Below are 24,913 nucleotides of genomic sequence, written 5' to 3' on the forward strand. Positions count from 1 at the left end.
TGGTGTTGGTTGAGAGAAGAACATGGTGTTCAGGCCATAAGAAGTCTCCCTGCTCTTCTTTAAGTAGTGCCGTGAGATGAACCATTGTAATGGGGCCTTGGTGCTCTAGATGCTTGATGTACAAGGTTTGTGGGAAGTGTTACCAGCATGCTGACCAGCAGCTAAGTAGTGCACCAGGAACAGAAACCAAAACTAGATTTCAAAGATTTTTTTCCCTGACTCAGTACATGCTTTTCTTGCACGGGGCTATTTTCCACAATGCATCAACCCTCATTCACCAGGTTTGAGAAGGGAGGTTCTTCCTGCTGACACCTTAGAAGGTAAGCATTGATAGGCTGTAGTTAGGAGGAAACCCAGCAACTTAGCCATATTGAGGACTCGTGAAGATGGCCCAGAAAGGCAGGTCAGATTTGAAAGTGTGCTTGGTGATTTCTTTCGATTTCACATTAGACCTTTTGATAGCCAGGCTGAGTCTTTGAACACAACCAGAAAATATGAAACAAAAACATTAAATGCTAGAAACGTACAGCAGGTCAGACAGCATCTACAGAGAAAACAGACAAGTTAACATTTTAGATGTAACCCTTCATCAGAACCAAAAAAAATGAATATTTAAATAGAACCAGAATAAAAGGAAGGGGGAAAAGAAAAAACACATCTGATCAGTGAATAAACTGGTGAGGAAATGTTAGATGGCCGAGGTGATCTTTCCATCAGATGATGAGAAAAAGTGCAAAATAAAGAAGAAAAACAAATATATGAAAGCTGAGGCAACAAGAGGTGATTAAGTCATGAAACAGAAGTTGGCAAAAGTCTGAAGAATCGCAGGCCCGTACCAAGGGGACACCTCCACCAACACGGTGTTCTGATGAAAGGACCCCACCTCAACACCAACCCGCCTCTCACTCTTGCTCCCCACTCCAATGCTGACAAATCCATCCCACATCTCCAGCATCCCCTGTTGTGAAGAAAGCAGAGTTTGAAATTATTAAAGTCAATGTTGAGGCCAAAGGGCTGCAGGCAGAGCACCCTATAAAAAGATACAATACCATTTCTGGAGCTTGCATTGAGCATCATTAGAGTAGTGTCGAAGGCCAAGGATGGAGAGGTCAGAGTGGGGGTGGAAGTGAGATAGGGAATTGAGGCATTGGGAGCTCAAGGTCACACTTGCAGACAGAATGGAAGTGCTCAGCAAAATGGTTACTAATCTATTTTTTGGTTTTTTCAGCATTGAGGAGATGGCACTGAGAGTAGCAAATACAGTGTAGCAGATTAGAGGAAGTTCATGTAAATATCTCTCTCATATGGAAGGAGTGTTTGGGCCTTGGATAGTGGTGTAGAAGGTGGTAAATGGGCAAATGCAACATCTACCCATTAACCTCCTTCCACATCACTGTCCAGGAGCCTAAACACTTCTTCCATGAGAGACAACCATTTACCCGAACTTCCTCTAATCTACTTGACTATTTGCTGCTCAAGGTGCAGTCTCCTCTACATTGGAGACACCAGATACAGATTAGGTGATTGCTTCGTTGAACACCTTTACACTGTCTGCAAGTGTGGCCTTTAGTTCCCTATCACTTGCCACATTAAGTCCCCATCCCACTCCCATACTGACCTATCCATCATTGGCCTTCTACAATGTTCCAATGAAATTCAACACAGCTTCAGGAACAGCACCGTATCGTTCTACTGGGCACTCTACCACCCTCTAGGCTTAATACTGATTTTAATAATGCAAGACATTAACTAAGCTTCCACTTTGTTTACAGCAGGGAATGCTGGCGATGTGGGATGGGTCAGATGGTGTTCGGGGGGCGGGGGGGGTGGGGGGTGGGCGGAGGGAGGACAGGTTTGTGGTGGGGATCCTTTGTCAGAACACCATGCTGGAAAAAGTCTGTTCCCTTAGTGTGGCCCATCTTTTTTTCTTCTCCACAGGTTTTTAGACTCTCTCCCAATCCCCCCAATCCCAGTTTCTCAAGTTTCCTAACCTATTTATCTCCCACTGCCTCAGGTATTCACACATTCATTGTTTCTCATTATTTCTTTTACGCTTCTTCCCAACATCTGATGGAAATATCATCTTGTCTATCTAACCATCTGCTTTTTTAACAGATCACAAGTCATTCCATTGATGTTTCTTTCCTTTCCCCCTCCCTTCACCTTTGTTTTGAGTTTTGTTCATTTTTCCACCTTTGAAGGATTACACCTGAAACGTTAACTTGCCTGCTCTCCACAAATGTTAACTGACCTGCTGTGTGTTTCTAACATTTTCTGTTTTTGCTTTGAATTTCCAGCTTTTTTTTACATTTTTAATCAGAAAATGTGAAAGTTTGTGCCCTCTCTCTCAGCTTCTTGAGCAGTTTGTTGTGACTCTGGTTCCACCTTTACAATTGGGTATTTATCTGGTATCTCCCAAGGTAAATTTGCTCTCTTCAATTATCACAGATCAAGACTGTGTTCTACTTTGCAAATGGAATCCAAATTGTCATCAAAACAGAATGTGCTCCAGGTCTTTCACAAGCTGTTTTGCTGCATTTGTATTTTTTGGGTACATGGAAATATAAAAGGTTCCGTATCGCTCAAAATGTTGGTTGGGACGATGGTTTCTAGGACTATTAATGGTTGCAGGACTCTGACCGAGTTGGTATGGTCAATTATGAAGTATGAAAATCTCTCGTGATGAGTACTGGTGCACAATACAACAAAGGTACAGACCATATGTTGCAAGCTTGTAATGGGGACCAGCTGCCATTGTGGAGTAAATCAGTAGGGGATTTGGAATAGGATCTGTGGGTGTTAAAGCTCTGTTGGGAGTGATGTGTAGGTTCAAGTGTGCTTTCAATACAACTACTTGCATTTATATAGTGCCTTTAATGTACAAAAAGTCCAGAGGCGTAATTTTTTTTTAAATGTATGTCGAGCCAAAGGAAATATTAGGAGGGTGAAAGAGGTGGTTTTAAGGATCATCTTAAAAGCAGAGTGTCAGGTGGAAAGACAACGGGGTTTAAGTGGCGAGGCCATGAGGGGATTCAAACAGGAGGATAATAATAGAATCATAGAAACTTAACAGCACAGAAGGAGGCGATCGGCCTGTCATGTCTATGCTGGCTCTTTGAAAGAGCAGTTATGCTTCGTCCCACATACCCGCTTTTTGTCCGTAACCTTGTCGTTCCTCCTCAAGCTCGTGTTCAACTCCCTTTTAAAATTATTTATGGAATCAGCTTCCATCACCTTTTCAGGTAGCGCGTTCCAGATCCTGACAACTCGAGTGAAAACATTTCTCCGCATCTCTTTCCAATCATCTTTTGCCAATGATTTTGAATCTATGACCTCTAGTTATTGACCTACGCGCCAGAGGGAATATATTTTCCCTATTTACTCTATCAAAGCCTCTTATCTTGAAAAACTCTATTAGGTCACCTCTTAACCATCTTTGTTCTAAGGAGAACAGTCCTAACTTTTCCAACCTCTCCTCATAACTGAAGTCCCTTATCCCTGGTAACACATCCTGATAAATCTCATCTGTAGCCTTTCCAATAGGAATTTTAAATTTGGTATAGGGGGACTGGGTGCCAAAGGTCAGTAAGGACAGAGATGATAGGTGAGCAGGATAGGATAAGGGCAGCAGAATTTGGATCCGTTCAAGGTTTTGGACGGGATTATAAAATTACCTAAAGAAGGGAAAAGGTTAACAATATTAGAGATAATACGGCTAAGACGGGGAAGTTGAATTGTCAGGAGCTTCACACAGGTGGCCTTGTGTGTGAGCCTATACAGTAGCAGGTTAGTCAACCATGCAGAACATCATAGATAAGCCTGATCCTAACCCCACCGGATATGCACACACAAGCACTTCCAACAAGGGATGCTGGATTGCAATTGGAAGCAGAAACCGTGCTCCATTTTCCCTCCTAAAATAGGAGGACTAAGACCAATTTGATACTCCAGCTGAGATCAGCTAACTCAGCACAAAATGATCCTGGGACCTTCAAGGTCTGTATAGCTGAGATACTCATTTCCTTAACCAGCTCAGCTAATGTTAAAGTTCTATTTTATTTACAAAAAGTGTTACTTTATCTGTGCGCAGGCAAATTCTTTCAACCAAAAAAAAGTTGGGACCTGTACCTTTTCCTGGCACCTGGGGCAGACCCACACCCCCTTGGGAATGGTCTTGAGGGGAGGCTCCAAGCATTCCAGATGATAGACACGAGAGCAAGTGTCACACAGAAGTAGCTGACCACTACGTTTGCACACTGTACAGTAATCCTCATGGATGTCATCCTATAATATCAAGGAGAGACAAATCACCAGATTAATTGAAATAAATTTCAACAAATCGCAAAGAGTGGTACCCCTAAGGAAGTTTGGAAACTGTGAGTGAAGAAGTTTGTAAATTTAAAACCCTTCACAACGCCACATTAACTTTCTATTGTTAAGCAACTCATCCCCTCACAACCCTACTTCACCTGCCCTTAATTTCATGCATACCAACATATTGATTCCATATCTGCAGTACAATTAAATTCAAATAGCCAAGAGTGTGAGCTTAGTAACATGTTTTCTGTGTGGAGGTTAATTAAGACGATTTGATGTATTCATATTGAACTGGAACTGTTGCACTGTCAGTCCTGCACTCCAGTTTAAGTGCACAGTATCTCTATAAACAAAAACCGTAATTATTTAAATGTTCTTGATTTTTCTCCCTTCCTCTTGTGAATACATCAGGCAACAGTTTCCCCTTGTTCTTCACCAGTTTTGCGCCAGAGTGGACAGCAGTGGAAAACTGGATGGGGAATCAGTGTTATGCTGAATCCCTGCCCATATTTGCTCTCTCTCTATTTTTTGCTGGATGGCACATTATAATGTGGTGGCTATTATGGAATATCATAGAACCATACAAAATTATAGAAGGCGGCCATTGACTCCATGTCAGTGCCGGCTCTTTGCTAGAGCAATCCAAAACTAATGTGGCTACCCTGTACTCGCCCCAAAACTCTATCTTCCTCCACATCAGATATTCACCTATTTTTCCTTTAAAAGGCAATGGTCTCTGCCTCATTTACTACCTGTGGCAAAGCATTTCATGTTATAACAACTCTAAATAAATTACCCTAACCTCTCTCCTCACTTGGTGAGGATTTTAAACTGACAACAACCCTTTGTCACTGACCCAGGCAAGCAGTCTTTCCCTATTCACCCTAACTACATTTTGAAAACTTCTATAAACCTCTGCTCCAGTTGAAATAGTTCTAGCATCTCAACTCTCTCCTGATGATGAGTAGTTTCTCATCCCTGGTACTATCCTGTTGAATCTGTTCTGCACATATTCTATAACTTTAATGTCCTTTTTATAATGGGGAGCCTAAAACTGCACACAGTACTATAACTGTGGTCTAGTCATTACTTTGCACAAATTTATCATTACCTATTTGTTCTTGTACTTAATGACAATTTATAAATCCCAAAATGCTATTTTATGGTTTTATCTATCTGTACTTTCAATGACTTACGTATTTGTACCCCAACACTTTCCTACCTGTAAATCAAATTTCTACTTTTCCTCTTCCTCCATATGCCTGGATTTTTGTCACAAATCTCCTGTGAGATATCTTACCAAACACTTTCTGAAGATCAATATACACTACATTTACTGCAATCCCTTTATCTATATATACTCAAGCACTTCTTCTAAAAAAAACTTACATATGTCAAACTAAACTTGCCTTGAACAAAGCTCTGCTGGTTGTCTTCAATTATCTCTAAATGCTCACTAATTTGAACTCGAATTATGAATTCTGAGAGTTTGCCCACAACTGCTGTTAGATTACCTGGTCTATCATTATCCATTTTATCCTCCTCTCCCTTCTTGAACAGAGGTGTTAGATCGAGTACACTCCAGTCCCTTGACACAATTTGCATGTCTAAGGAGGACTGAAAAATTGTGGTCAGAGCTAGTGGGGTCTCCTTGCTGACTTCCTTCAACAACTTACAGCGCATGCCATCAGGACCTGGCGACTATCCACTTAGTCCTGCTAATATTTTTTAGCACTTTTCTGTGGTTATCTCTAGTAATTATATGTCATGCATCATGGGTTTTAGTTTTAATCACTGCCACCTTAGTAATGCTGTATGTTAGGAATAGAACAATTGTCCAGTGAGGAAGAACATTAAAAAAAAATGAAATGGTCAAATCAAGATATCAAACCAGTAGTAGACTGGTTGACGTGTAAAGCCACCTAGTTTTATTATTGGATGTGTATTGGAGGCAGGAGTAACTACTTTATCCTGGAAGCTAACTGGTCCTTTAAGCTGCTGCAGATATCTAAATCGCGCTGTAGCAGCTAATCTCTGACCCTTTCATTCCCCAGCGGCAAGCTTTCAAGTAGCCGATGTGTATATGCTTCTGAAAGTTGAGTCAGAGAGTCTTGGAGGCAATTATGGAAGGCAAAGCAACCAAACCCAATTCCTCTCATCTGATTCACCCATAACCATTTACTAGTAGGAAGTCACTGAATAGCAATCAAGAGTGGGAACCCTGGTTGATTTTTTCACCTTCCCCCCCCTAGCCTGGGTCAATTGTAATGCACCTAGTGCAGCACCAGATTAACAAGGTATAGGCAAAATACTGCAGATACTGGAAATCTGAAATATGAACAGAAAATGCTGGAAATACTCAGGTCCGGCTGCATCTGTGGAGAGAGAAACAAAAGTTAACGTTTCAGGTCGATAACCTGTTGTCAGAACTTGAAAATGTTACAGATGTAACAAATTTTAAGCAAGTAGAGGGGCAGGGAAAGGGGAAGGGAGGAAAGAAGTAGGACTGGAACAAAGAATGTTCCACGTATCCCACAAAAAGGCAGGCATAGCCAGGACCCATACGAGTTCCCGTAACGATACCTTTTATTTAAGGGAAGCGAGAAGAGTCAAAGTAAGAACAAGTTCAGCCAGGCGGAGGAACTGGTTGGTCCATTTCCGCCACCTAACTAAGGAAGTAAAGGATGGCATCAAATTGAAAACAAAAGCATACAATGTTGCAAAGAATAGTGAAAGGCCAGAGGATTGAGAAATTTTTAAAAACCAGCAAAGGACGACGAAAAAGAGAGAGAAGATAGCTTATGAGAGTAAGCTAGCAAGGAATATAAAAACAGATAGTAAGAGCTTCTACAGGTATATAAAAAGGAAGAGAGTAGCTAAAGTAAACATTGGTCCCCTAGATGATGAGTCTGGGGAATTAATAATGGGAAACAGGGAAATGGCAGAGACATTCTGAACAAATATTTTGTATCTGTCTTCATGGTAGAAGACACTAAAAGCATCCCAATAATGGATAATCAAGGGGCTATTGGGGTGGGGGGGGGGGAAACTTAAAACAATCAATATCACTGAGAGAAAGTACTAGAAAAACTAATGGGGCTAAAGGTGGACAGGTCCCCTGGACCCGATGGCCTGCATCCTAGAGTCTTAAAAGAGGTGGCTGCAGAGATAGTGGATGCATTGGTTGTAATCTACCAAAATTCCCTGGATTCTGGAAAGATCCCAGCGGACTGGAAAACCGCAAATGTAACGCCCCTATTTAAGAAAGGAGGGAGACAGAAAGCAGGCAACTATTGACCAGTTAGCCTAACATCGGTCATTGGGAAAATGCTGGAGTCCATCATTAAGGAAGTGATAGCAGGACATTTAGAAAATCATAATAAAGTCAAGCAGAGTCAGCATGAAAGGGAAATCATATTTGACAAATTTGCTGAAGTTCTTTGCAGATGTAACGAGCAGGGTGGATAAAGGGGAACCAGTAGATGTCGTGTATTTGGATTTCCAGAAGGCATTCGATAAGGTGACACATAAAAGGTCACTACACAAGATAAGAGCTCACGGGGGCTGGGGGGTAATACATTAGCATGGATAGAGGATTGGCTAACTAACAGAAAACAGAGAGTCGGGATAAATAGGTAATTTTCAGGTTGGCAAACTGTAACTAGTGGGGTGCTGCAGGGGCCTCATCTATTTACAATCTATATTAATGACTTGGATGAAGGGACTGAGTGTAATGTAGCCAAATTTGCTGATGGTACAAAGATAGGTGGGAAAGCAAATTGTGTGGAGGACACAAAGAATCTCCAAATCTCCAAAGGGATATAGATAGGTTAAGTGAATGGGCAAAAATCTGCTAGATGGAGTTTAATTGTGAGAAAATGCAAGGTTATCCACTTTGGTAGAAAAAATAAAAAAGCAAATTATTTAAATGGGGAGAGATTACAAAATGCTGAGGTACAGAGGGATCCGGGGGTCCTTGTACATGAATCACAAAAAGTTAGCATGCAGGTACAGCAAGTAATTAGGAAGGCAAATGGAATGTTGGCCTTTATTGCAAGGGAGTAGAATATAAAAGTAGGGAAGTCCTGTTACAACTGTACAGGGCACTGGCGAGAACACACCTGGAGTACTGCGTTGGTCTCCTAGAGAAGGTTCACAAGATTGATTCCGGAGATGAAGGGGTTGTCTTATGATGAAAGGTTGAGCAGGTTGGACCTATACTCATTGAGTTTACAAGAATGAGAGGGGATCTTATTGAAACATATAAGATTCTGAAGGGACTTGACAGGATAGATGCAGAGGATGTTTCCCCTCGTGGGGAATCTAGAACTAGGGGGCATAATTTCAGAATAAAGGGGAAACCCTTTTAAATTGGAAATGAGGAGGAATTTCTTCTCTCAGAGGGTCGTGAATCTTTGGAATTCTCTTCCCCAGAGAGCTGTGGAGGCGGGGTCATTGAATATATTTAAGGTGGAGATAGACAGATTTTTGAACGATAAGGGAGTCAAGGGTTATGGGGAGCGGGCAGGGAAGTGGAGTTGAGGCCAAGATCAGATCAGCCATGATCTTATTGAATGGCGGAGCAGGCTCGAGGGGCCAAATGACCTACTCCTGCTCCTAGGTCTTATGTTGTAAGCACAGGAGATGGAACACCTGCCCTTTCACCTTCTCCCTTCCCACCGTCCAGGACCCCAAACACTCCTTCCAGGTGAAACAGTGATTTGCTTGTACTTCTTTCAGTTTAATATACTGTATTCACTGCTCACGATGCAGTCTCCTCTACACTGGGGAGAGCAAATGCAGATTGGGTGAACACTTCCGTTCAGTCCACAAGTGTGACCCAGAGCTTCTGGTTGCTTGCTAATTTAATTCTCTGTCCCACTCCCACTCGGACTTCGGGTTCCTGCACTCCAATGAAGCTCAATGGAAGCTCGAGGGACTACACCTCATCTTTTGATTAGGCACTTTACAACACGGAGTTCAACAATTTCAGATCATAACCATTGCTCCCATTTTTTTGGACATCGGGCGCTGTTAATGATTCTGCTGTTGCTATTTTCAGCTCCTCTAGACCAATCTTGTGTTTCTTTACTTGTCCCACTACCACACCCTTTTGTCTTGGACCATCATCACTTTTGTCACTTAATCACTCCTGCCTCCCACCCGATCACAGACCTACCCTTTTGTTCTTTCCTCCTCTCCCCATGCCTCTCTATTTGCTTAAAACCTGTTACATCTGTAACATTTTCCAGTTCTGACGAAAGGTCATCGACATGAAACGTTAACTGTTTCTCTCTCCACAGATGCTGCCTGACCTGCTGAGTATTTCCAGCATTTTCTATTAATTTTAACAAGACATAGACTGGGAACCAAAGCCTGGAACCTTCTGGTCTGTATGATTCAGTTACATAGGCCTGGAAATTCCTTGGAGCTGCTCCCACTCTGCTGGTGTTACTTCAACAGAACCGTGGCGGAAACTCCATTTCTGTGCCTCTGCTGAATTTTCCGGCCATAACGTCTTTACCAACTAAGCCACTGCAGAACGTCACTCAATCAAAATAATAACCAGGATCAGTAGTCATAGTGGTAACTTGCCACATTTTAGTAATTTTAACAGCAAGTCCCAGTAAACCTCACTAGTTAGTTCTTTTTTTTTTTAAAAAGTAATGACAAAGCTACTTTTATTTAATGTATAAATATATACATTGCCCAGCATATCAGAATTAGTACATTTTGTTCGCCGCAGACAGTTGTATATGCTTGGAAATTACATTACGAATACTTAAAATTATTCAAATGAATAAACTGTTGCATTATTTTAAAAGCAGGCATGTGTTAAAAAATGGTTTGGCAAAATTAAAACTTGGAAAAGAAAGCCTTTTTTAGTACTACACATAGATACCCTCAATCACAACAATGCAGACACAATCCCCAGAATAAAGAGGCCACGAACAAGAGGAGACAGCTTGTCATTTACATCCCGAGATGAAACCATGCTGGAGCGCAATAAATACTGGCAAATATAACCAACTATTGCAAGATTTACATGTCCAAACTACAGGAAACTTTGTGCTATCCGGCACCGAGCTGTTGCCATTCCCTCAAAACTGCCGGACACTCCAGCGCTGATGTTGAAACATACGGAGATTTTCAGCTCCGTGTGAATCAACAAACCCTGTTGCTTAGCAACAGCTTCTAAACAGTTGGCAAGCGTCTCTGTAGCGTCTCTAGCTGAAGCTGTTGCTTAGCTACAGACCTTGCAGAGCTTGACTGTTGAGAAAAAAGCAACGAAAAGAAAAAAAACGGCTCCTGATTTTTGCCGGTGGCTCGAGCTTGCCAGACATTTAGCCTCCGGATAACACAAAGTTTCCTGTAGTGTCCTTGAAATTTTACTTTTTGCAAAAATTATGGTTTTCTAACATCCCTTACTGCTTCACTCAATGTAGCTGCAACCTCTCTAGAACACTGCCCTAATGGATTGTACATCTGATAAATGTGACATTTTGAAAGCAACAATAAATCTTTTTGGATATTTCACACTCATGCTTAAATATAATGATAGAACTTGTACTGTACTCTTCATGTTTGGCATTAATAAAAAATCTCATACAATTCTGAATGCCAAGAGATTCACATAGAAAAAGCCATAGAATGGAGGAGACATACCTTCCAACAAAGGTCCTCATTGGCTTGCGTGTCAAGGAGAGAGGCAGAAACAGGTTAGTAAGAGCTGGTTTATAGAACAGCCTGGGATCAGGATTGTAACATGGATCCAGAGATAGTGGTTGGAGCTACCTGGATCATTCAAATCGTATCATACTAAGAGGACACTGAAAATTAGACACTACATACAGTTGCTTTCAATGGGTTGGGGGGAGGGGCAAAACTGATTTTTTTGGTTGGAAGGAGCCTATAGGAATCCAGTCCTATTGACTATGGGTCTTCCACAGATGCACCAGCTTCAAAGTCAATGAAAATTCCCTAATTCCCTGGTTTAAATGTCATCTTCTGCTAAGTACCTAAATAATCTGATTTACTTTTAAAATATCTAGGTCAGAAACAAGGTTAATTGGTTTCCTCAGAAAAATAAAAATTGTATTGATTCCCATTACTTACAGCAAAAATTGTTCAACTAATAACTTCTCAGCCCCTCTATTTATAAATATTGCTTTGTGATGCCAAACAGTTTAAAAAGAATTGGGGCAGTAAAACATATTTGTGGTTGCAATTACCCATACACGTTCTGAACATTTTCCATGTTGCCAAGAAAGGATTGGATGGAATTTAAGTATTTCACAACAAGCAGAAAGGTAAACTTGGAAGGAATGTCACTCATGCCATTCATGTACCTTCTGTACAGAGTAGCAGAGGCCTGTTAATGGTTATTAGACAGAAACAGATAATAGATACCATACAAAATTAAAATGAATGGAGTAAGCCAGGGAGTTGAGTGACAGCTGCCATTGAACAGCAAGGGGGTTGGATGGACAGGACAAAACCATTATTGAAAAAGTCACCTATAGCTAACGGAAAAAAGCGCTTCATCATAGATGGGCAAAAATAAACATATACTTTGGAAACTCCTCTCAACACCTACACTACAGGACAAATATAGGAACACAAACTACAATACAATATAGTGCACAGGGCAACCTGCAACACACTCCCTCTTTCCAAGAAAGAACAGATGCATCTAAATGGGCATGACCTACATTGAACCAAAATTCCCAAATCCAAAATTTTGCTGCAGTTGGGATGTGTTACCGAGTAGTATTTAAAAATATGATGTAGCTGAACACTAAGATATGTTCTCCAATCTCTTTCTTCTCTTTTCCTTCAACAACCTATCTAACTTAGGAGGAAGTGGTTTCAAGCCCTGCCTCAGAAGGCACCAGCGACTGTTCTAAATAATGGATACTGGCGTGGCAAAAAACCTCACAGGCTCAAAGCACATAAATGAAAAGGAGGCGAACACAAGAACCCTTTGTCTGTGCAGCATACATTTCAATTTGTATGTGTACCTGTGGTCAGGTTTCATATCAACTGTCAGACAGCCTGAAGTTTTAACCCCATCATTAAAGTGAGTAGAGACTTTGGGCTCGATTTTGTCAATGGGGAGCTTTTGGAGGCGGGACTCCCACTTTTTGGGTTGTAGTCCCGCCTCCATCGACTTGTGGCTAACCCATGCTATTTCCCTTGATTGACCTTGTTAAGCCCGCCCGGCGAGCTCAGCAGGCCAATTAAGGGACACCTGGTTACTGGTGACGTCAGCGATTGACATTTCATCTGTCAAGAGCTTTTGACAGATGAAAAATCGGCGTTTGACAGCTCTGTGAAGCTGTCAAACACTGACAATCTGTCTTCTAACTTGAGTCCTTCTACTCAGACTCAGTTAGAGAGCTCTCCTGACCAGAAAGCAGAGGCTGCAGCTTTTGACAGTTCAGCGGCCATTTTGCTTTCTGTGCCGGTGAGCTGAGGAACTCCAGAGAACTGAAGGAAGGAAGCCTGCAGGAGAAAGTAAAGGTAAGTAAAACTTATTAAAACACTTACCTCTGCACACAGGCACCCTTCACTCACCTGCACAACGGACATCTCGACCCCTCCAACCCCTGCAGACCGACGGTCCGCCTCGCTAAGTTGCCGTGGTTCGGAGCCGTCAGACAGCCTATACTTCAGGGCTAAAAATAGGGATTAGGCAAAAAACTGCCCGTTAACTACCTGTTAACAGGCAGTTAATTGGCACTAATCTCCTTCCCGCCTCGGGGAAGCGGCTCCCAGCACAGGTCGGGTACCCGCCTCCTGGAACATTGGCACGGAGGCGGGTTGGGGGCAGGATGGGTTCCTGCCCCCCGATTCTGCAATTTTCCCACCACTCCTGCCTCCAAACCCGCCTCCTCAGGGCTTGGAAAATCGAGCCCTTTATGCCTGTTCTCCTCCCTGCTGTTTAGCAATGAAAGCAGTTATTTTGTGGCAACACATAGGGCGCGATCTTGTCAGCCCTGGGGAGGCGGGACTGCCGGGAAAATGGCAGAATCTGGGGGCGGGTACCCATCCCGCTCCCAACCCGCCTCCGTGCCATCTTCCCAGGAGGCGGGTAGGGGATTACAGCCACTTAACTGCCTGTTAACAGGTAGCTAACAGGCAGATATGAGGATTATCCCCATTTTACCCACACAAGTGCGAGCTTCCCGAAGGCTGCGAACCCTGCCAAGGTCACCGAGTCGAGCAGTGGGTCTGCGGGGTGCAAAAGTGCGCTGTGAAGGTAAGTGATGGGTGCAAGTGTGGAGAGGTGAGTATGTGAGGTAAGTGGAAAGTGTTAGAAAAAGTTTACTTACCTTTGTTTCTTCCTGCAGGCTTCAAGAGTTGGGGATGCAGAGAATCTCGCATCTCCGCGGCAAAGATGACAGATGGCTGCTGCATTCTCCAATGCAACAACCATCTAATTTCTGCTAAAGAAAGAGGTTTGGTGAGACTTGAAGTCAAGAACTCATCAAACTACAGAGAATGTCAGTGTTTGACAGCTTCACAGAGCTGTCAAACAATGACAATTCTTTTGACAGATGAAACGTCATATGCTGTCATTCTCTGTAACCGGCTTCCCTTTAATTGGCCTGCTAAGCCTGCTGGGTGGGCTTAACAAGGTCAATCAAGGTAAAATAGCGTGGGTTGGCCAGAAGTCGATGGAGGCGGGACTAAAACCTGACAAGTGGGAGTCCCGCCTCCAAAAGCTCCCCATTGGCAAAATCCAGCCCTACGTTTCCATGTACAGGTAGACTATCCTTTATCCGAAAACCTCGGGACCAGCCGAGTTTCGGATAAAGGAGAATTTCGGATTTCGGAAGGTGGGTCGGCGGGGGTCCGCGGCGGGGGGTCGCGCGCACGACTTACGCTGACGCTCAGCGTAAGTCGGTCGGGGCCGGCGGGGTCCGCGGGGGGGTCGGCGGTTGTCGGGGCCGGCGGGGTCCGCGGGGGGGTCGGCGGTTGTCGGGGCCGGCGGGGTCCGCGGGGGGGTCGGCGGTTGTCGGGGCTGGCGGGGTCGGCGGGGGGGTCGGCGGTTGTCGGGGCTGGCGGGGTCGGCGGTTGTCGGGGCCGGCGGGGGGGTCGGCGGGGTCAGCGGGCGGGTCGGCGGTTGTCGGGGCCGGCGGGCGGGTCGGCGGTTGTCGGGGCCGGCGGGGTCCGCGGGGGGGGGGGGTCGGCGGTTGTCGGGGCCGGCGAGGTCCGCGGGGGGGTCGTGCGCACGACGTACCCTTTATCCGAACTTCCGAAACCGGAACCCTCTAAAAACCGAAGGTTTTTTCGTTCGTACGCACGACTTACGCTGAACGAAAAAACCTTCGGTTTTTAGAGGGTTTCGGTTTTCGGAAGTCCGGATAAAGGGTAGTCTACCTGTACCTTCCACTGCATAGCAGCAAGATTAATCATCTGGTAGTAGGAACAGTCAGTTCACTCTCCTGTTGCTCTCAATGTATAAATAGGCAAAAAAATTATGACTATATAATCATACATTATGGGGGAGTACCTTCGATGGGGAAGAAAAATCTAGGGGAGCACGATTTGTTCAAAAGGTACTGCTGAGTACAACAACATATATTTATATAGTGCCTTTAATGTAGTAAAACATCCCAAGGCGCTTCAGAGGAGCGTTATAAAGCAAAATTTGACACGAGCCACATAAGGAGATATTAGGGCAGATGACAAAAAACTTGATCAAAGAGGTAGGTTTTAAGGAGCGTCTTAAAGGAAGAAAGAGGGATAAAGGTGGAGAGGTTTAGGGAGGGAATTCCAGAGCTTAGGGCCTTGGCAGCTGAAGGCACAGCCGCCAATGGTTGAGCGGTTAAAATCAGCGATGCTCAAGAGGCCAGAATTAGAGGAGTGCAGATATCTCAGAGGGTTATGGGGTTGGAGGAGAATACAGAGATAGGGAGGGGCGAGGCCATGGAGGCATTTGAAAACAAAGATGAGAATTTTTAAATTGAGACGTTGCTTAATCAGGAGCCAATGTAGATCAGAACACAGGGGTGATGGGTGAACGGGACTTAGTGCGAGTTAGGACATGGGCAGCAGAGTTTTGGATGACCTCAAGTTTACGGAGGGTAGAAGGTGGGAGGCCAGCCAGGAGTGTGTTGGAATAGTCAAGTCTAGAGGTAACAAAGGCATGAATGAGGGTTTCAGCAGCAGATGAGCTGATGCAGGGGCAGAGTCGGGCGATGTTCCAAAAGTGGAAATATGACACAGAGGTTGTGAACAGTCTGGTTCAGCCTCAGACAGAAGCTAGGGAGAGGGATGGAGTCGGTGGCTAGGGAACGGAGTTTGCGGCGGGGACCAAAGACAATGGCTTCGGTATTCCCAATATTTAGTTGTACTAGTGATTATGGTACTGGTCTAGCAAACCATAGCTCAAGTTCAAATCCTACTGTGGCAAGTTGGGAAATTGAATTACAAAATCTGGTAACTTGCAGGCTGGCACCAGAAAATAACCATGAAAGCTGCGGATTGTCTTAAAACCCAACTAGTTCACTAATGTCCTTCAGGGAAGGGAACCTGCCACCCTTACCTGTTCTGGTCCACATGTAATTCCAGCCCCACACTATGTAGTTGATCATATTGTCCTCAAGGCAACAAGGCTTGGGCAATAAATACTGCCTTGCTGGTGTCACTCAAATCCCAAGCACGTATAAATAAAGCCCTCCAAGATCGAGCAACGTTTAAAAAGAAAAATTATGAAAAGATTTATCTTTTCTAAAAAAAAAAAAAAAAAAATTTCCTGACCCTATGGAAACATGCTATTTCAGGTCTTCTTGACGCTCTGATGTCACTGATTTGGGGGGGGGGGGTGGGGAAAGAGTGCTCAGTTTATAGCTGCAGTTACAACTTCAGACCAGCCTAGAGTCGATATGAAGATGCCCGAGAATAGGAGAACATGTAACTAGTAAAGGGAATGCGGCACATCAATGGAAAATTGGTCTTCCCCTCCTTTCCATTTATGTGCTTTGAATCTGTTTGCTACATCAGTTTTTCACTCTCCTTTAAGAAATATAAACTGCATAACATGCTTTTCCATTTAGACCAATAATGAACGCAGCAGCTTCTTCCAAACTGGAGCCCGACATGTCTCGTTTCAGTGTGAAGTCTGCAATTGCTTCTCCTCCTATACATATTTTAAAAAAGACTTGCATTTATTTAGCGCCTTTCATGACCAACAGACGTCCTAAAGCGATTTTATAGCCAACATAGTCACTGTTGTAATGTAGGAAACGCAGCAGCTAATTTGTGCACAGCAAGCTCCCACAAACAGCAATGTGATAGGCTGCGATTTTCCCCACCTCGGAGCTTCCCGGCCAATTGAAGGAAGCGGGTCTGATGACGTGTCATCAGCCAGTTTCCTTAAAGGGACCATGCGCAAATTTACTTTGACATTTGTGCTGTCAGTGTTCTACAGCATTGAGGTGCTGCAAACACTGACAAGCACTGCACAGAGGTGCAAGGCTGCACCCAGGCTCTCCCATGACTCACTCCATATGCTTATGGAGGGAGTCACAGCACGCAAGGAGGTTTTCTTCCCTTCCCATAGATGGAAGGGACCTCCCCAGGAGACCAACGCAGCCTGGTTGCACATTGCACAGGAGGGCACAAGCAGTGATGTCATCAGGAGGGCCAGGCTGCAGTGGCGCAAACCTTTCAATGATCTCAGCAGATCACGAAACTTTACTGCAAGGCCACACTCAACCTCATCCTGCTGTGCCTCTCATCACATCCCCATCACTGCCTTCCCTACCCTACTCCTGCACATCCTTACTCACACCAACTTACCTTGCACCTCCACTCATCCCCCTCTATCTACATTATCACTTCCCCATCTCACTAGCCACCCCTCACACTCGCCCTCATCCTAGTCCAATTATACCAACTAACAACTCACAAGGGTAGCCACTTGGGTGTTTTATGCAATGTTCATGTAAAGTTTCTGTTAATGTGGTGTCAAACAGTGAAACTTTTATTTTCAACACTTTGCTTTCTTGGACAGATTTGTGGAAGTGGCTTAGTGAGTTGCAGTGAATGGTGAGACATTGCAATACCCAAGCCATTCTTTTCACACTCCTCACCATTGCGGGGGGTACAGTTAGGTAACCCCCCCGCAATGGTGAGGAGTGTGAAAGGAATGGCTTAGGCATTGTAGGGTGCTTTGTTGTTGTTGGTGTGGGGTGATGCCAACCTGGCGCATCATGTGGCAGCCAGGGTGTACAGTGTAAAGTGAAGTAAATGTGGCCATGGTGAGGACATCCCTGGCGCCCTGGGCAGCAATGCCCTCTGTCTTGTACAGCAGAAAGTGATTGCGGAAAAGGTTGGTGTGGTGATGTTGGTGTTGGGGCTGATCATGGTCAGGTTCTGAGGACCAAGGTAAGAGAGTATAAAGTGCACCCATGCTGATGTAGGTGGCAGGTGAAGTAGAAGATGACAGAAGCGATCTGTCAATGGTGGGAGAGGTAATGAGGTCAGACTGCATGGAGACTTGTGTAAAGACTTGCAGCATGGTGAATCTGTTGTGGAAATGCAGTGAGAAAGAGTTTGTGGCTGAGGGAAGATATCTCTAAGGTGGTAGCTTTTACTGTACATTTGAAGTTGTCAAATCAACAGCTGAATCTGTAGTGGAAATGTAGTTTAGAGGTGCTAGTGCTTAAGGGAAGATATCTGAATCAGCTGGGAACTTTGAGTTGACATTTGAAGCTGTCAACTCATCAGCTGAATCAATGACCACTGACCTCCCGCCTCAGCTTCACTGACGAGGTCTAGGCACAGCGGGAAACCCATGGTAGACCTGTGAAAGTTAAAAATCTGGGGAAAAAGCATTGTTAAGTGGCTGTAAACAAGCCACTATTGATTTGAATTGGATCCCCCACTACTGCCAGTCGGGTCTGCTCAGCGCTGGCAGACCCGACATCGGGAAATGCAGGTGTGTGTGTTCTGACAGTGGGGTCGCGACCCGCTGTCAATCATTTTAAATTTCATAGCTGACCCGCCACCAATTGGGTCCATTGAGCGCCAGCAAAATCGCGGCCATAATGACCAGATAATCTGTAATTGTCACGTTGATTGGCCTGGACACTGCGCTTCTTCGAAATAGTGCCATGGGATCTTTTACGTCCACCTGAGAAGGCAAACGGAGCCTCAGTTTAGAGTCTCATCCGAAAGACGGCACCTCTGATGAGTGCAGTACTGAGGGAGTGCCTAGTTTTTGTGCTCAAGTCTCTGGAGTGGGACTTGAACCCGTAACCTTCTGACTCAGAGGCGAGAGTGCTACCCACTGAGCCACAGCTGACCCCGATTTACAGGAATTATATATAACGATGCAAGTTAAGAAGGCCATAAAATATCAAACAGCGCACTGGAGTTCATTTCTAGAGGGATAGAATTAAAAAGCAGAGATGTTAAACTTGTATAGAATCTTGGTTAGACCACAATTGGAGTACTGTGCACAGTTCTGATCTCCATCTTATAAACAGAATATAGAGGCACTGGTGAAGGTGCAAAAAAGATTTACAAGGATGATATCAGAACTGAGAGGTTATACCTATCAGGAAAGATTGAGCAGGCTGGGGCTCTTTTCTCTGGAAATGAGAAGGCTGAGGGGTGACCTGAGAGGTCTTTAAAATTATGAATGGGTTGGACAGGGTAGAATGTGGAGAGAATATTTCCATTTGTGGGAGAATCCAAAACTAGGGGCCATAAATGTAAGATTGTCACTAATAAATCCAACAGGGAATTCAGGAGAAACTTCTTTACCCAGAGAGTGGTTAGAATGTGAAACTCGCTACCACAAGGAATAGTTGAGGTGAATAGCATAGATGCTTTTAAGGGGAAGTTACATAAACACATGAGGGAGAAAGGAATAGAAGAGAATGTCGATAGGGTTAGATGAAGTAGGGGTGGGAGGAGGCGCGTGTGGAGCACAAACACTGGCATGGAGTAGCTGGGCTGAATGGCCTGTTTCTGTGCTGTACATTCTATGTAAGCGTGGATGTTCCAATCCCTAATGCTTTGCCACTTGCTTATTCACCTCAAGTTTTATTCACACTGGATACGCTTCGTTTAATAAAAAATCTGCAAATGATTTGCTCATCAAGGTGAGGAATGTTAATGCCGTGCAATACAACACTCTGCATTTTGCACATTCAGAAACAGCATAAAGCACTCATTCCCAACTCAGATATATCATAGTTAGATGCAGAGTAAAGCTCTGTCTACTCTGCCCAACAATGGGCCTTAGGCCTACCCTCAGAAGAAGATCCCTTCCATTTACTTGTACATTCTGCTAATAATATTCTTGAATAAAAAGTTAAAAAGATAAGCTGCATCAAAATGCAGGACCAGTTATAACTAGGATTAATTAGGACAGCAGCAGTCCTCTCAAGTCTCACACACCACATAGGAAACTCCTACATTACAGCCCTTCTCAACCTGTAAAGGCATTATATCATGCCACACTAATGACAAGTTTTATTTGACTAGTTTAAGACAGAGTAAGCAAGGTAAGTGTTACAGATATAGCCGTTAAGATACAGTGACCGTCTTCTCTCAACAAACTAATACACCATTTTTAGCAGAAGAGATCCAAGTAAACACATAAGTACCAGTAAGCTTTTATTAAATGCATACCTGCAAAATTGCTGTCCAATCCCACCACCCAATAAAATATACATTTGAGACCTAGTATTCATACCTTTCCTGTAGATGCAGGTTATGCTGTTCATGTGTATTATTACATGCATTTGTAGAACGAAGGGATTGGATGAACTTAGAAATACATACCTCTCGTTGAAATATATAAAGAACCGTTCAGGTAGCTTGTTGCAATTCGTTTACGCTGGGGAAAATATTAACAGAAAAGCAGACTTCATTAAGACAATATTTTTTTTAAATGACCAGAATACTTTTTATAAGTAATAACACTTGCATTCATATGGCAGGTTGTCACATTGAAATATTTCAAAGTGCTGTTATGTAGGCAAAGGCAACAACCATTGTATGCCAAGAGAGATTTTTTTATTTTTTTTTTAAATTTTTTTTTTTTTTTTTTTTTTTAAGGTGGTGCTGACTGATGGGAGTAATGCTGGCCAGACACTGGGTGTATTTCCATTCTCCTCTGAATAGTGCCATGGGATCTTTTAATGTCCACTGAAATAAACAGATGGGGTTTTGTTTAATGCTTCATCTTGATAGTGCAGCACCCTCTCCGTACTGCACTAGAATATCAATCTACATTATGTGCTGAAACCCTGGTGTGGGGCATGAAACAAGGAGCAAGAGTGCTACCAACTGAACTAAGCTGACACTTTTGCTTGTGTGCCATATGTATAATTAAATGCTTCAATTGTCACACATATCATGTATTAAAGACCAATTTGGTCACAAGTTTTCTAAGTAGCATCATCTTTTAAACAATAGCACTCAGCAGCCTGCATTCATAAAAATGTTAATTTGACTAAAATCTCTACCAGAGATTACATTACCTAGGATTACATTACCTAGGATTACATAGACTATGCAGCACAGAAACAGGCCATTTGACCCAACCAGTCCATGCCGGCATTTATGCTCCACACGAGACTCCTCCTGTCTTTCCTCATCTAAATCTATCAGCATAGCCCTCTATCCCTTCTCCCTCATATGCTTGTTCAACCACCCCTTAAACACATCTATACTATTTGCTTGAACCACTCCCTGTGGTAGCAAGTTCCACATTCTCACCACTCTTTGGGTAAAGAGTTTCTTCTGAATTCCCTATTGGATTTCTTAGAGACTATCTTATATTGATGGCCTCTAGTTATGCTCTTCCCCACAAGTGGAAACATTCTCTCTGTATCCGCTCTATCAAAACCTTTCATAATTTTAAAGACCTCGATTAGGTCACCCCTCAGCCTTCTTTTTTCAAGAGAAAAAGAGACCCAGCCTGTTAGTCCTTTCCTGATATGTATACTCTCGCATTTCTGGTATCATCCTTGCAAATCTTCTCTGCACCTTCTCCAGTGCCTCTATATCCTTTTTATAATATGGCGACCAGAACTGTACGCAGTACTCCAAGTGTGGTCTAACTAAGGTTCGATTCAGGTTTAGCATAACTTCCCTACTTTTCAATTCTATACCTCTAGAAATAAACCCTAGTGCTTGGTTTGCTTTTTTTATGGCCTTGTTAACCTGTGTCGCAACTTTTAGTGATTTGTGTATTTGTACTCCGAGATCCCTTTGTTCCTCTACCCCACCTAGACTCGCATCCTCCAAGTGATGTGACCTCCCTATTCTTCCTACCAAAATGTAATACCTCACATTTATCTGTGTTGAACTTCATTTGCCAATTATATGCCCATTCTGTAAGTTTATTAATGTCCTCCTGTAAGTTGTTGCAGTTCCCCCAAATTTGGTGTCATCTGCAAATTTAGAAATTGTGTTTTTGATTCCCAAGTCTAAATCTTTAATGTAAATTGTGAACAGCAGTGGTCCCAGCACTGATCCTTGTGGAACACCACTACCCACTTTCTGCCACTGTGAATAGCTACCCTTTACTCCTACACTCCGCTTTTTGTCCTGAAGCCAGCTAGCAATCCATTCTGCTACTTGTCCCCTGACTCCACATTCTCTGACCTTGTTCATCAGTCTATTATGGGGTACCTTATCGACAGCCTTTTGAAAATCCAGATAAATTATATCTACTTTTCTCTTAGGCAGTCCCTCGGAACCGAGGATGACTTGCTTCCACATTAAAAATGAGTTTGCAGGTGACTGATGAGTCCAATGCAGGACCCACAGTCTCTGTCACAGGTGGGGCAGACGGTGGTTGAAGGGGCGGGTGGGTGGGATGCTTGGGTTGACGTGCGCTCCTCGCGCTTGGCTTCGGCTTGCTCCCGGCGAAGAGACTCGAGGTGTTCGGCGCCTATATCTACTGCATTACCATTGTCTACTCTCTCTGTTACCTCTTCAAAAGATTCAATAAGGTTGGTCAAGCAAGACTTTCTCTTTTGAAATCCATCATTTTTATATTTTTGGTTTCTAGAGGTTCTTCTATTTTCTCCTTTAGTAGGGATTCCATTATTTTTCCTACCACCGATGTTAAGCTGACTGGTCTATAATTCCCTGGACATGTTCTATCCCCCTTCTTAATGATGCAAGAGGATTGGTGTATAGCAAATATTTTAAATCAGTGCTGGGTTAAACACTCAAATCTTGGAACTGAACCTTCAAATCAGGAACCTGGGGCTGAATTTTTAGCCCTTCCTTCCAGCAGAAACTGGGTGGCAGTCCCTTGAAAATGGTGGGTAATGACCCACCACACAATTGCTGCTGTTGTGGCCATGGCAATTTTCATCAGGGCTGAATGCTGGGTGGCCAGAGCAGCCCCCCCAAGTCAGGTGATAAGATCCCAATTTCCATTTTAAATGGGCCTATGATGCCAATATGTCCTTGATTACCATTTTTGGACAGAACTGGCCAGAGTGTGCAGTAGCAGTCTGGCCAAAGAGGATCCCCAAAAGCAAATTCCTCTTTTGCTTGGTGGGTACAGGAGGAGTAGGAGTGCTCCTCCAGGCTCCAAAAATCCAGTCACTCTGGCTCCTCTTCAAACATTGGGGGTCCACCCACACCACAGACCTTACTTCTGCAGCCTGCAGCATTGCCAGGTCACTTGATGTTGTGGCGTTCCAGAACTGGCGGTCTGCCAGGGGGGTTAGGAATTCACCCGCGGGTCAACTTCTGGGAAATTGGTGGTAGTACCTCACGGAGAAGGTTTCTCTGCGTGCAGTTGAGAATTGTAAGGGAATCTTTAAAAAGAAAGCCCAATCATCAAGAATTTGAATTTTTATTGTGCTTTTAATGTAAAAAAAAAATCACCCGAAGCATTTTACAAATAGGTGTTAGAAATGGAAGCCAAGACTAAGAGAGAGCGATTAGATGAGGGGCAAAACTTGGTGGATTTTGGAAAGATTTTTTTATTTTTTTTATAAAAGGGTGGAGGTTTGAATAGAGATAGAAAGAGAGATCCAGACAACACAAGTGAGGCAGCTGAAGGGCCTACCACCAGTTAATAGTCTCATTGAATAGTGAAGCCTGTGGTGGGGACAAAGGACAATGGTTTCAGTTTTCCTAATGTGAGCTGGAGGAAATGGTCAGTTGTCCAGGATTTAAGGGAAAAGAAAAAGTAGTTTATATGAGTATTTGGCCAAGGGGGCACTTTCTTGAGAAAGAGCTAAATGTTATTACAACATGCTACTTGCCAAAATCTGCATTTCAAACATGGTCAGTTTTTTAACCAATTTGAAATTGCTAGTTAATCTCCTATGCTCGCAGACAAAAATAAACAAAGTTTGCATCATCATAAGGCAACTGTCTCTCTTTACTGTAATGCTGTATGTTTACATGTTTCCCTTATTATTTGTTTCATTCTATTTATCCTAGGTCTGTGAGGTGCAAGGCCAGTCTCTAGCCTATTACACCGCCCAGTCCAGTGATATTATTATTATTATTTTTTTTTAATTTTTATAAAAAGAAAGTGTGAGGAGAATTTTTATGATGTAGAGGGTTGTTGGAGTATATAATGTTTTGCCAGTGAGTGGTTGGGGCAGATAATATTGCATTTTTAAAGGGAAAATTGAATAAGTATTTGAAGCAGAGTAAGATAAGAGACTATAGGGAGTGAGCAGGGTAGTGAGATTATTTTTGGATTGCTCCAGCAAAGAGCCTGTACAGACACAATGAGCTAAATACTTTCTTCTACGGTGTAAACTTCTACGGGTATACAGCAGAGTAGGTGGGGAGCCAAAAGGAATGCTCAAAAGATTTTGAAAAAAGATTTTTCATGAGTTCTTTTTATGTGCATGGGCATTTCACCCCCCCACCGCCCCCAAGAGATAATGAAATGAGTGTCACACAGAAAACTTTTCATTATACACGCATAATGGGCGCAATTTTTGGTTTGGGTGGGTTCCAAACCCACCTCCACTGTCAGCTGGGAAAAAATTGCGATTTTCCCCTAATTGACCAGTTACTTTCAGAGGTGTGGGTTCCCCTGGGCCAATTAGTCTTTTGGAACTGAAACTCGCCTCTGCTGATGTCACTTATCCAGCTTCATTTAAGGGCTGCTTGCTGCCTTGGCTCATTCCACTGGTTTTTGGTCGATGGTGCACCACCTCCAAACGTGGATTTCCTGAAGAATGGCCAGCTCCAAGACAAGGTCCTCCCCAAGGTACTTGGATGAGGCGCTGGGTATGCTGGTTGAGGGGGCGAGAGTTAGCAGGGAGGTGCTCTTCCCCTCATCTGGGAGGAAGAGGCCTCCCAAAGAAACCAAGGCTGCGTGGGTCCAGCTGGCAAGGGATATAACTTCCAGATCTGTGTGCAGATTGGGTGATTGTTTCTGTTTATTGATGAAATGCCATTCCTGTGAGAATGTATTAAAATTAGGTGATGGCAAACTGTTGGCGTGATGGCATCTGTTATTTCGGCTTAGGCAGCTCCACACTGCGGGCTCCGCGACACTTGCGTGGTCAGAGTGAAAGGAGGCCAGAGAGTCATGTCCATTGTCTATCGTGTGTTAAGAAGGAGCCAAGCACAT

At 43.6% G+C, this 24,913-nt stretch overlaps 1 protein-coding gene across 2 annotated transcripts in view; it reads right to left on the reverse strand.

Moving 5' to 3' along the window:
- Positions 1 to 24,913, reverse strand: part of phf21b (PHD finger protein 21B) — a 208,739-nt gene that overhangs the window by 14,253 nt on the left and 169,573 nt on the right. For both annotated transcript variants that reach the window (XM_086008816.1, XM_086008815.1), the window contains exons 11-13: positions 20,125 to 20,179; positions 10,984 to 11,006; positions 4,129 to 4,284 (exon numbers count right to left, since the gene is read on the reverse strand). In XM_086008816.1, coding sequence (XP_085864942.1) covers positions 4,129 to 4,284; positions 10,984 to 11,006; positions 20,125 to 20,179 — 234 coding nt within the window. The remainder of the gene's footprint in view (positions 1 to 4,128; positions 4,285 to 10,983; positions 11,007 to 20,124; positions 20,180 to 24,913) is intronic.

This window comes from Somniosus microcephalus, chromosome 16, assembly GCF_052327205.1.
Source record: "Somniosus microcephalus isolate GS21.2 chromosome 16, FLI_Smic_1.0, whole genome shotgun sequence".
NCBI lineage: Eukaryota > Metazoa > Chordata > Chondrichthyes > Squaliformes > Somniosidae > Somniosus > Somniosus microcephalus.